At 33.3% G+C, this 13,631-nt stretch overlaps 1 protein-coding gene across 3 annotated transcripts in view; it reads left to right on the top strand.

Annotated features, from left to right (window-relative positions):
- The window catches only part of Tnks (tankyrase), a 194,093-nt gene that overhangs the window by 14,086 nt on the left and 166,376 nt on the right, over positions 1-13,631 (top strand). For 2 of the 3 annotated variants that reach the window (XM_048791783.1, XM_015486022.2), the window contains exon 2: positions 9,712-9,936. In XM_048791783.1, the coding sequence (XP_048647740.1) occupies positions 9,712-9,936 (225 nt within the window). Of the gene's footprint in view, positions 1-2,680; positions 2,759-9,711; positions 9,937-13,631 lie in introns of those variants that run through there. The other variant, XM_048791784.1, reaches the window with a different exon arrangement.

Genomic DNA, 13,631 nt, shown 5'->3' with positions numbered 1-13,631 from the left:
CGAACCCGGGCCGCACGCATGCCAGGCGAGCGCGCTACCACTTGAGCCACATCCCCAGCCCCATGGTTTCTTTTTTGAAATACAGCATATACACAGAAGTGTGCACAATTCAAAATGTACAGTAAGGTGAATTTTTAAAAGTGAATATGACTAGGTAACTAGTACGCAGGTCAAGAATCAGAACATTATCAGCCACCCACAACCTCCTACTTTTGGGTCTTCTGGGTCACTAGCCCTTTACCATCTTTCAGTGAATGTTAGTCTGTTTTTGAACATGATATATAAGTGGTATTATATAATTGATTCTGTTTTGTGTGAAATTCAGCTATCATGTAGTTTATTTTCCTTGTATAGAATTCCGTTGTGTGAATATACTACTTACCCATTTTTCTTGAATATTTGCATAGTTTCTGTGTGTTGGCTATTATGAATAGTGGTCCTACAAATACTTTTGTAGGTCTCTGAACATCAACATTTAAAGCACATTTCTTAGCTTTTTTCTAAATACATATTTTTTAATTGTAGATGGACACAATGCCTTTATTTTGTTTATTTTTATGTGGTGCTAAGGATCGAATCCATGCCTTTTATGTGCTAGGCCAGTGCTCTACCATTAAGCTACAACTCCAGTTTCATTTCTTAACTTCTTAGTTTAAAAAATAGTATTCGTGTTTTAATTTGCATTTCTTTATTTCTCAGCTTATTGATTTTTGCTTTTTAAAAATAAGTGGTATTTCCTTTTTTTGTGAATTAACTAATTTTTTTCTTTTGCCTTTCGGTGTTTTATTATTTGTGTTTTATTACAGTCATTGCAAATATTTTTCTTGCTTGTTTTAATTTTATCTATAAACTTCCAAATGTATTGCCTTTAATTTTTTTTTTAAAGGTACTTGAATATATAGTGTTTCTAACCTTGACCTTTGCATGTACTATATATCTTAGCCTCTTTGGAATATTTGTTTTTATCCTTTTACCTTTAGTTTTTCTCTGTTGCTTCTATTCTTGAGATCATGTAAATGTCTACCTATTTTTTTCTGGTTTCATGTTAACATTTACATCTTAATATATTTTGAACTTTTTTTGCTACCTACTGTAAAAAAAATAATTTTTTTTTTCCTAAGCAGGAAGCCAGTTTCCTTGAACCATCTATTGAAGAATATAACCATTAAAATGAAAGTAAAGGTGGGGTTTCTTTTTTATTAGGAGACATCGTTTTTCTTTTGACTTCTATTTACGAGTTCTTTCTTTGTGCTGTGTTTTAACTTTTCTCTCCCTACATTGCAATGATTAAGTACTTTTACAATCAGGTCTGTGTTGAAAATAAGGGAAGGTATACTGAAAACTGTCAGCAGAATTTCAGATCTTTTTGGACTTTTTCCTTGGTTTCTAAGATGATACAAATAGATATTTACTTTTGCAGTTTTCTTTACTTATGTCTAAGTTCACATAGCAGAAATTTATATTTGATACTTTGGTGGGGAATGGTCACAGTCTTCTCAGTGACCAAAAAATAAATAAATAAATAAATAAATAAATAAAATAAAGGAATTTTAGTTCTGAAATTGCAGTTTTGAAAGGTGATACTGTTTTTGTTCATGATTCTTGTGGCAGAAAGTTTGATTTCTTTGTTGTTGCCTCTTTCAGTCTCTATTCCTGTCTCTAAACTATTCTGAACTTCTTTTAAAAGGTACTTTAGGACTGGGACTGAGGCTCAGTGGTAGAGCACTTGCATGAGGCACTGAGTTCAATCCTCAGCATCACATAAAAATAAAATAAAGTTATTGTGTCCACCTACAACTAAATATATATGTGTGTGTGTGTGTGTGTGTGTGTGTGTGTGTGTGTGTGTGTGTGTGTGTGTATGTATATATATACACACACATATATATATATATAATTTTTTTAAAGGTACTTGAATATAGAATGTTTCTAACCTTTACTCTTGTATCTACTATTTATCTTGGCCTCTTTGGAATATTTGTCTTTATCCTTTTATCTGATTAACTGCATTAGATCTTAGCTCACAGTATTACTTCGTTAGGGAAGCTTTCCTGACCCAGACCTGGTTAAGTTTGAATTGCTATGTACTCTTGGTAACCCATGTGTTGTAATGATTTATTAGTTTTTATTGGTTAGTGTTTCTTGAAACAGCAATAGATTCTTATTTAGTTAATTCTCGACACATAGATAAATATGCACATGTATGCACTGTTAGATTTTTTGGTCATGCTTAAGTATTTTTGAGTGTTTTCAACTAAGATCTTTTTATGTTCGGCTTCAAGATTTTACATCTGATGTTTTCATTTCACTCTTACATGTAAATAGTTAACTAGATATGAAGTTAAGCATTGAAAAGCTTTTTCTCAACATTGAGAAGTTTGACTTCAGTCAATGATTCCTTTTATTTTTTTTTAAAGTTGATCTGTTTCCTTTCTGCAGGATTTAGATATTTCTTGATATTGTGTAATGTGTCTTTCAGTTATGTTTGGTACTGCATGAACTCTTATTAACCCGAAGGCTTGTTTTGTTCTATAGTGCTGGGGATCAAACCCATGCATGGCCTTGTGAAATTTTACATCTTTCTTTAATTATGAGAAGTTCTGTCATTATTTCTACAGTATTTCCTCTCCTCACATCCTCCCTCTTGCCTATCTCTTCTCTCATTCTCTCCTATTTATCCCTTTCAGACACCTTTTGGAAAAGTTCTACACAGGTTTGGATTTAGAGCAATGACAGCCTGTCTGGAACAGGGCTGGAGGTACTGTTTTCATATTCCTCAATAGTGTTTGGGAAAATGTCACAATGTTGAGGAATGAAAGCTTTCTTCTGGTTTATCACCCGTCCACCCACCCACCTGTCCAGGTATTTTAAACTAGAATCTGGGGTCATATCCTACCTTTTTTGCTTCTCCATTGGGTGATTTCTCCACTGAGTTTGGGAAAGGCATGTCTTTTTTAATGCACTTGATTAACTCTTTCATGTAAGCATAAATTTTCTTTCTAAATCGTGTTTTATAAGATGGAAAAACTTAATTGGTCAGATTCTACCTTTAACAAATGATAAATCTATTCACCCTCAATAAAACTCATTTTGCAGTTTATTTTCTAAACAGTTAATGTAAAAACAACAGTGATATATATTCCCTTTTGTTTAACAGTGACTTCTGATCAAATGATCAGAGAAGCTAATATATCTGTTGTAACGAATTAGAAAATGAAGCAATTGTGATTTTGAATATTAAGTGGAATGTTCTGTGTGTCATAGAACATTTATTATAAAATAAGCAGAAGCCTGTTTCTGGTTATCTATGATTTTGTGAATGTTGGACTGTATAAATTGAATCCAGGATATAGAAAAGCCTTAATATTGTTAGTGTATATGTCCTAAATCTTTCCCTAACTCCCAGATTAGAGAATATCTTTATTTCATAAAATGAAATAAAACTGAAAACCTTAAAGAACATTAGAAGGTAAAGAAAAGAAGGTACTTAATCAAGATAGGGCTGTTGCTCTGTATACCACTGTGAAATTCTGCAGATGCCTTTTGTACCCAGCCAAGTACAGATGTTATTCACATTTTTAATTTGGCAAAATTATAAATTACTATGTTTAGCAGACCTCTAGAGATGCTCACAAATATTTGGCACTTCTAGTGTTAGTGAATGATGAATCATTTGGCTAGAAAGAAATGTTATTTAAAAACTTAACTCTAGTGTAAATGTCTCAGTTGAATTTTGTTTCGTTGAAAATAATTTTGACACTGTTTAGAGGTTTTTTTTTTTTTGGTATGGAAGTGGATTGGTAATTAATGTTTAATACAGAGGTAACTATATGTAGCGAATGGGCTATTCTAATTCTTTGTATTCTAGTTTTTTCCTAATGTTTTTAAAGGCAATAATGAACAAATTACATCTGTCACCAAGTGTCTTTTTATCTTTCCCATCTATGTTAGGAAAATGACGTGTGTGTGTGTGTGTGTGTGTGTGTGTGTGTGTGTGTTATTTTCCTAAACAATTCCAAACATTTTATTATTATTTGAGGTTTTTTTTGGGGGGGAGTAATGAGATCTTTTTATATGTAAGGAAAATTATTTTGAAAAATATAAGAGAGATGATATAAATTTTCTCATTGGGTAGGTCAGTGGATTAACAGTTCAAATGATATGTAGTGTTTGCAACTTTGCTGACAGTCCAATTAGGGGGAAAATGTCTTTAAGCTGTAACTTTGCAGCCATTTAAAAAAAAAAAACCAGCAGTTTAAAATACTCCAAGTATCTTAGGTTTTTCTCTTTTTATTAAATTTTAGTAGTTGTAGTTGTGAGTTACAAGATTTAACATTGGCTAAGGTTGTTTCTTTGAAGCTTTAATTTTGGGCAAGTTTAAAAGCTGAAGATAAGTGAAACAACTTTGTATTTTTAAATTCAGAACTGAAGAATAGATAACAGTGAACATTGAAATATTTTTAAATGGCCTTAATTGTCACCTTTTATTTAATATTAGAATAAGGAAAATTGTTAAGTATTTTCAGTTAAGCCATCTTATAAACTTAGATTTTTCTGAGTGTCAGCATGATTCTTTCAACATAATATATTTAAAGTAGTTTTGAATTTGTGGAATACTGTCATTGTTTCTTATACTTTTTTGGGGTTGGGTGGGTACCAAGGATTGAACTCAGGGGCACTCCACTTCTGAGCCACATCCCCAGCCCCATTTTGTATTTTATTAGAGACAGGGGTCTCACTGAGTTGCTTAGTGCTTTACTGTTGCTGAGGCTGGCTTTGAACTCGCAGTCCTCCTGCCTCAGCCTCCGGAGCCACTGGTATTACAGGAGTGAGCCACTGTGCTTGGCTTCTTATATATTCTTTAGGGGCAAGAATGTGCTGAAATTTACAAATCATGTTACTTAATTTAATATTTAGTGAAGAGTAGTTTTTTAGGGTGAGCTTTTTATTGGCCTGCTTATCTTGATTTTCCCCAAACATACCTCCATAAACTGATTTGCCAAAGTTATAATCCTGGGATCCTGTCGTTCTTGTTTTTTAAAAAAACCTACTGCAGTTCTGTGGTCTTTGACTTATTTATGCTACCACTACTATTCCAAGCCATCATTAACTCTTGCTAGACTAAGGCAAGTAAGCAGAATTTTTCTTAACTGGTGCCTCTGATTTTGCTCCTGATCTTTTCTAGTATGTTTTTTACATAGCTGATTAAGACTTAAACAGAATCAGGTAATTTCCCTTATAAATAGCCCTGTATAATGAAAACCAAACTTCTACCCATGGCTTAACCAAGTTGCAGCAGATACTGTTGATTATTCACCCAAATTCATCTTCACTAACCTAGTAGATTTTGTTCAAGGCAGCCCTGTTTCCCAAGGAACTTTAAAAGACTTGGCTTTCCAGCCTGTTTTTGAAGGCGGACAGATGACAAACATTTTTGGCTAATGTGATATAGGTAGAAGTATTTGGAGAGGTTTTTGCTTCCTTAATAATAAAAAGACTTAAGAGAAAGTCTTTTCTTCCTTTACCCTTTCTCACTTCTTGCCTGGGAACCTGGATATCAAGATTGGAGAAAACAGCATGTGGTGATAAGCAAGTAGAAGAAAGCTTGCATATGATAAGGATGCCAGAGTGGAAAGATTCTTAAATGACTCCTAATATCATTCATTAGTAAACTGCTTGTTGTGAGCCTGGTGTGTCAATGTCTAGACAAGTTGTGTGAGATAAGTGAATCCCTAGTTGGGCATTGTCATTGGAACTAAATGTGTTCCTGCCTGATACAGAGGCCCTGCATAGTCAAGCCCTTAGTTATCTTTCTGACCTCATTTGCCATTTCCTCTTTTAAAGGTACCACATTAGCTAGTGGACAGATTTGGCTACCTGACAAACCCCTACTTAAATTGAAACTCCTTGCTGTATACTCTAAGGCTTGGAGTGAACTAGCTCCTCTGACCCCTGTCCTAACGTATTATTGCCCTCTTCATCCCAATAGGAGCAAATACCTTAAAATACCCAATGATTTTTGACAAATGTACAAGATATTAACAGAGAAAAAACAAAATAGAAGGATACAGAGACCTGAGTTTGTGGAAGTCCAGTGTTATAATTTTGTCAACTTTCCAGAATTCGAATCTTTGAACTTTAAAAAACAAAGCAAAACAACAAATAAAAACATAAGTTTCTTTGCGGAACTTGAAAATATTCATATGGAACATAAAATAGCAATATTAATCAAGATAATTATTTAAGAGGAACAAAGTAGATTGAAATTTGCCTTGCTAATATCTAGACTTACCTTAAAGTTATTTTAATGAACAAACTGACCCACCAAAGAGAAAAGAAAGGAAAATAAAATTAGATTTCTAATTCACATCTAGTATAGGTAGATGAAAGATCTAAATGTGAAAGCAGAATTATAAAGGTCTAGATGATTCCCAGCTTTTAGTGATTTGTTTTAGCAGTTTTTCGACTTAGCATGGTGCTAAAGTTATAAGTAATCAGTAGAAACTGATCTTTGAACTCTGAGTTTTTATTTTTTACTGGGCTTGAAGTACAATACTCTCTCCTGGTGGCTGGCCAGTGGCTGCAGCTCCAAGTCAGCCACATAGTCACAAGGACAAAAAACCATTACTCAGTAGTTTCTAATGTGTTGCTAAGCTAGAATGTTTTGTAGGTTAGATATATTAAATGGATTTTTGCCTTAATATTTTCAGCTTAAAATGGGTTTATTGGGTTGTAACTCCATTGTAGGTATAGGAGCATATGTAATCTAGTAGAAAATGTAGGAATGGATAGAAATAGGAAAGGATTTCTTAAAGGTTGTATAGAAGATACAAATCATGTTAGAAAAGATTGATATATTAAAACTTGTATGAGATCAAACTGTAAACAGTTTAAAAATGAGCTATAAACAGAAAGTATTTATAGGGCAATAACAACTAGGATTAGCTTTCAGAATATGCCAAAAAAAAACAAAAAATAAAAAAACAAGAAAAAAAAAAGTAAAGAAAAATTTCACAATCACTCTAGTGATTTTGTCTTTTTTCTATTCATTTATAGTTTTTATAAATACATGTATGATTTTTTTCTCCAGTATTTTGTTTCATATATTTTTACTCTTGAAGACTTTAACCTAAAAAATACTTTTGTATGTTTTAAATTTTTCTATAACATCCTTTTTTTCTTACATATAGTTTGTACTTTTTGGTGATTTTAAAAAAATTGTGGAGAAATGTGTATAACAAAATATCATCTTAATTGTTTTTAAGTGTAAAATTCAGTGGCATTGAGTACATTCATAGTGTTCTGTAATGTCCCACTTAAGGATGACACATTATTATTTGATGATACTAAATTGTAAGTCCAATCTAACAGCCATTTACTTAACAAAGCATCTGTTGGACATTTAAATTGTTTTCATGATTTCCTGTAGGTAATTATGATATTCTTGATGCAGAATCTTTGTTTATATGTGAATTTTTTTATGATAAAGATTGAAAAGTGATAAATCAGAGGTTGTATTTGCTTCAGCCTGATGATAACTGCTACTTTTTCAAATGTGTCTTACTGGTTTACAATCACAACAGTGTTGGAGCACAGTTCTACTTCACCCCCTTCTTCCGAATACTAACCACTTTCATTTTATGTTGTAGATCTAAAAGTTTTAGAAAAAATAAACACATACCTTCCTATTTTGCTTTATGGATATTATAATGAGTATTTTTTAAAGTGCCAACTGATAAGCTATGTTTAAAATTTATTTGATTATCATTGAAGAAAGGAATTTAGTTCTCAAACATTAGTGCACTAGTTAGGGAAAAGTAAGTTTTCACTCAAGGTTTATTTAAATCTGTATGGGGAAGGAGAGTTATTGTCTTCCTGGGTAAGTAAAGTGTCTTTGGTGCAGTGGAAGAGCAGGGTTGTGATGGAAGAGGGAAGAAGGATATGGAAGTTGGGGAATCAAAGGGAACTAACATCTGTAAAGCTCTGCCAGCAAACCCCAGTAGGATTGTGACATTAACGTTAGTTTGCATCCTATATTTATGCTCTTCCATTTACTAATAAAAAATTGACATCTTTCACCCAAAATTTGCAGCTTAATTAGAATGATATTTTCCATGAAAACCTAATTCTGACTTTATGATTCATGTCTGTGGAAACATATCTTTAACTTAGGGACTTTTTCTTCTTGCTTTCCTAGAATGAATGAATTTCTATAGATAGCATGGAGCCTATATCTTAAAATAAATATTTTTCCTTACTATTGTCCATATGGTTCTCATTTATTTAATGTATGCATTAAAGTGGAGGAGAATATGACTTTCATTATGTAAGGTGCCATTTTCTCACAACATTACCTAGTACATAGTAGCATGGAGGTAGTGATATGTAGCCAATAAGACCTAATAAAATATAAGGTGGAAAAAATCATTTATAAAATGATAATAAGTACAATTTCCTTTTATATCTCATTGCAGTGTAGCTTGTGATATTATCATTGTACTAAAATTACTCTAAAATTATAAATGGCCATTTTTTTCACTTCTTTGTTGATCTCACTAAATCCTTATGCTGAACTTTACTTAACATTTTTGCTCCTTGATTTTATTCTTGTCCTGCTTGGTGTTTTCTACCTTTCTAAGCATTTGCTTCAGACTCTGCCTGGCCCTTCCCCCTTTTCTGTCTGAAAATTGATGCTTCTTTCTGTTACCAGGCGACAGTGGTACTGGCAGTAGTTTTTGAGGAGAGGCTAGGGTACTTCACTCAGCTTGGTAGAAAAATAGGTTTTATTCAAAGCCAGTTTTGAAGGAAAATAGAAGACACTTACTATTTCAAAAACTTTCATCTTTGAAATCTCTGAAGGCCCATGAAGCTTTTAAAGGAGATCAAGTAGGGAAGTGAGACAAAAGGGAAATATACATACATAGATTTAGTTAGCTTGTGTTACAGGCCTCCACTCTCAGCTTGCATGGTGCCTGTCAGGCCTTGGGAGTGTAGTTTCTCAGCATGAGGAAGTTGCTCTAAATTTCAGAGGTGGGGGTTTCTTCAAATTCAGTCTGTTTCATTATTGATGTTCTGATTCTATATTCTCAAATGCCTGTATTCCCACTTATCTGCCTGGTGATATTTTTAGTCAGTAAATCCAAGCTTGAATAGTTTCACTTAACCATCTACTTCACATATTTTGACCCTCCTATCTCAATAATAGATATTCTGACATCGTCTTTAATCTTTCTTTTTAGAATCCCGTTACCAGACTATTTCTGTTATACTTACATTCCTCTCCAGTTTCTCTAAAAATGTAATGGTGAATATTATGATATATCTTAGCCTTGGTTGTCGGCAGTATTTAAGTAATCTTTACCTTTTAAAATATAGAAATGTGTTTTCTACATGTAATTTTGCCTTGTGAAACTTGAGAGGAAAGTGAGTGCTTTGGATAGGAGTCTTGTCTCATTCTTTGGTATTTCTGGCACAATTGCCCAGCCACATACCAAGTGATTAAGGAATATTTTTTGAATCAACTGCATAAGTGGGTGATTAAAAGAGCTTCCATAGTTCTGGTTCTGTGAAATGAAGATCCTTTTGAACGGAGCTAATATTTTTTTGTATTTTGTTTGGCTCTTTTTTAGTATGGACTATTTAAGTGCATATTTGTTGGCTCTTTTTACAAAATTGGTTTAATGTATAAAAACATTTCCACATTCTTTTTAGGTTTTGGAAGGAAGGATGTTGTGGAACACTTACTACAGATGGGTGCTAATGTACATGCTCGTGATGATGGAGGTCTCATTCCACTTCATAATGCCTGTTCTTTTGGCCATGCTGAGGTTGTGAGTCTGTTGCTATGCCAAGGAGCTGATCCAAATGCCAGGGATAACTGGAACTATACACCTCTGCATGAAGCTGCTATTAAAGGGAAAATTGATGTCTGTATTGGTAAGTATTATTTGATGATACCTAAATTGTAAGTCCAATTTAAAGTACAATTTTAAATGAAGGCTTACTTTGTGTGTTTGTTGTGGGATGTGTGTGTGTGTGTGTGTGTTAAACTGTGGTATAAATAATGTTCCCCCCTAAAAGGTGAAGATTTATTGCTTCTTTGAGAGGAATTCCTTTCCATCAAAAGGGAAGTAGATGGGAATCTAAAGTTGTTGGTTAGGAACACAATTCACAACATTAGCTCTCCGAATGCAAATCAAACATCAACTGGTGTAGAACTAAATTTTGATGGATTACCATCGTCAAGTTTAATTAATTTATAGGCTATTAAAAGACTGCAAATTTCCCATCCTTACACCAATGAGAGCTGTTATAAAGTATAAATTCTTACTAAATTAGATGGCGTATTTGGATATGATAGCTTGGTTCAGAGAAAGTCATCTAGTACTAAACCAAAGACCTTCTCTGTAAGTTACTAAAATTGAACACCAGCCAGTTTCACTAGAACTGGAAAGCTCTGATTATGTGTTTTAGTGTTGATGGTCTTTATTTATTTTTATGTGGTGCTGAGGATCGAACCCAGTGCCTCATGCATGCTAGGAGAGCACGTTACCACTGAGCTACAACCCCAGCTTCCAGCCCCCTTCCCTTTTTTTTTTTTGCAAATTACTTACCTGGCTGCAGAGTCTTCCCATTCCTGATTATGTGTTTTATATCCAGTAGTTAAAAGCTTAGAATTTTTAAGCTACAAAAAGTGATTTCAAACCTTATTGAATTTTTCAACCATTTTAAATATCTAAATTATTTTAATTTATAGTCATTCAGTATTTCTTTTTCACATGAGAAATTAATACATTATTATCTCTTAAAAGAAATGTTTATTTTTCAGTTGTAGATGGACACAGTACCTTCATTTTATTTTTATGTGGTGCTGAGGATCAAACCCAGTGCCTCACACAAGCTAGGCGAGTGCTCTACCTCTGAGCCACAACCCCAGTCCTCATTATTGTCTTTATGTTAACATTTTAAAAAATGTACTGGTGGTACCACTATTAAGACTTCCTCTTAATAGTGGTTTCCCCCTTATAGACATCTATTCCAGCCTCCATATATTTTTCAGTTTTCCTCAAATTATTGCTTTATCTGGCACAACTTCTTTATCACATTCCCTGTCATTATCCTTGGTTACTTCAGCATCTGTTGACATAAACCTTTGGACATCCTGCCCATCTAGCTCTCTGGCATCTTCTACTTTGGGTTGATCCTCTCATTTCCTCCTGAGCTTCTCACTAACTCTGCCATATCCTGTGCCAAGTTCTTACATAAGACTACCTTGAAAAGCTTGAACTTATCCTTTTTTCTGACCACAAAACTTCTTAAATTACTTGCTTTTGTATGTAATCACTATTGTTAAACTTGATAGTTATTCTTAAACTAGATTTTTAGCATCCCTGTCATCACTATTTCTGTGTCATCTTATTGTCATATCCATTGGATTTTTATCTGTCATTAGTCATAATTTTACACTATTTTCACCTTTTTAAACTTCAGAATTAAGTTTTTATACCTATATTTATGAATTTTTTTATCAGTGCTTTGAATTTATTATTGAAACTAATATTCTTCTCCTCTTCGTCCTCCTCCCAAAGTACACAATGAAAATACCATTTTTTATCTAGGTTCTGTTGATAGGATTAAGTATAGTGCTTGAATATTTAAAGAATGGATCCCTGCAGCCCCCAATTCCCACAGTCCTCAGTAGGCAGTGGCACATATTGCTCTTCTTTTGTTATAAGTTTTGTGGCCTTATAAGAATTGAGGGAAAGGGAAGAGTACCTGTGAAACTGTGATCAAAATATATTTGAGATACACTTGCTATTGAACTATGTAATAGGGAACTCAAGATTGGTTGTACACCTTTCTGATACTTACCTTTCAGGAACTTTCTCAATCCTTTGGAATCTCTGATAGCATCTATGTAATACTTACTGAATTTGAGCATAGTAAAAGAAATCTTAAGTGTTTCTATGAAGAAAATTTCTGTTTTTAGCTACTGAACAAAAGTATTGAAAGCCTGTTTTCCTTTTTGTTTGAGTATGATAATTTTCAAAGACTGGTCTACAAAATTGATTTTTAAAGGTTTTTGCCTAGATGATGAAATATCTTATTATCTTAAGATTAATCATACCTCTATATGTGAAATATAATAGCAAATATTATTATTGGCTTAAGGGGAGCTTTAAGGCAGATTGCCATAAAGACATGCTTGGTCTTACATCCTCACCTCACCAGTTTTCTGCTGTGGGTGAGATAAGGGGCTACTTACTTAACCTCTCACGTTTTATTATATGTAAAATAGGAGTACTATATATACATCTTTCTCTGGGATTCTTGAGAGGATTAGCAAATACATGTACTTAGAAGAATATCTTGTACATACTCAGAAAATATTAAGTGATATTAATTGCTGCTGTTATTATTGCTAAGATCTCAACTTGAGTTTTGACTACTCTGTTTTATAGATTTCCTGGTTCTCTCTGTTCATCATTTATTGACACTTAAAAATACCAATTTAGAAGTCTTTAACCCTTTAAAGCTACTATTTAGCTACCATGAAAAATAAGAAAGTATAGACTGAGGTTATTTAAAAACCAACTTAAGTGCTTGTATAATTAAAGCAGCTACTTAAGACTCAGGTCATGAAATTGATTAAAGTGATGTTTATGATACTTTTGTATTGTTTATGACAAACCCAATTTATGCCAGAAATCACACTTTCTGCCTTTAAAACTTAATAATTTCTCCCTATGTTCATAATATAGTTTCAAGAAAATTAAAATAAATGCTGTTTTCTGCATTTATGACGTGATTTTTTTTTTTTTTTTGAGACTTTCTAAATGCTGATGCTTGGAAACTGTTTTAAAAGCAAATTGTAGAAATAAACTTTTCATGCAGTCAGTTGACATAAATTCTGGAAGTAATAATGATGGATATCTGTCATTTGTTTCTTTCTTTTCTTTTTTTCTCCTTTTTCACTGACTAGTGTCCAATTTCTTTCCTGGTTTTGTAGATTTGAAACTATGGATGTTCACAATAGGGAGAAATACAGAAACAGGTGGAGTCAGATAGTCCTTCTTTCTACCCTTTGGGTAGTCAGTAATGACCTCTGGTCAATCAGACACTCCATTCTATAATGTAGAATTTTGAGTACAAAGTTATAGAGATATTAAAGAATCATTCTAAGCATCAGATTTTTTTGTTGCAGAGTTGGCAGTGGTCAGGCTAGAAAGTTCTTACTAAAAGACAGTTATGCTTTCTTCTACTTACTGTATAGACTTGTTTTCCAAGGTTGGTTTTATACCTTCCTGTCTGTTCAGTTTCCATGTGTTAACATTTTTGCCTATTTCCATTGCCTTCCTGCTATTCCTATGTATATCACCTGCCCACTTCTTATTCTCTGGAATTTTCAAGGGTGAAGGGAACAGAATATATTGCCTTTGGAGGCCTCCTCTTGTGCCTCCAGGAAGGACAGCTTGCTGGCTATCATGGAAAGTAATTCTAAAGATAATATGGGGCATGGTTTTCTAACACATCTGGGATTCTCACTTTGGAATACCCCAACATCTGGACCCGAAACCTGGTAAGTTAAATGAAAAATAACCACTCATGTCAATTGGAGAGGAAGATTGAGA

Source organism: Marmota marmota, unplaced genomic scaffold (genome assembly GCF_001458135.2).
Source record: "Marmota marmota marmota unplaced genomic scaffold, marMar, whole genome shotgun sequence".
In the NCBI taxonomy this organism is placed as follows: domain Eukaryota; kingdom Metazoa; phylum Chordata; class Mammalia; order Rodentia; family Sciuridae; genus Marmota; species Marmota marmota.
This window is presented reverse-complemented; position numbering and strand designations above follow the sequence as displayed.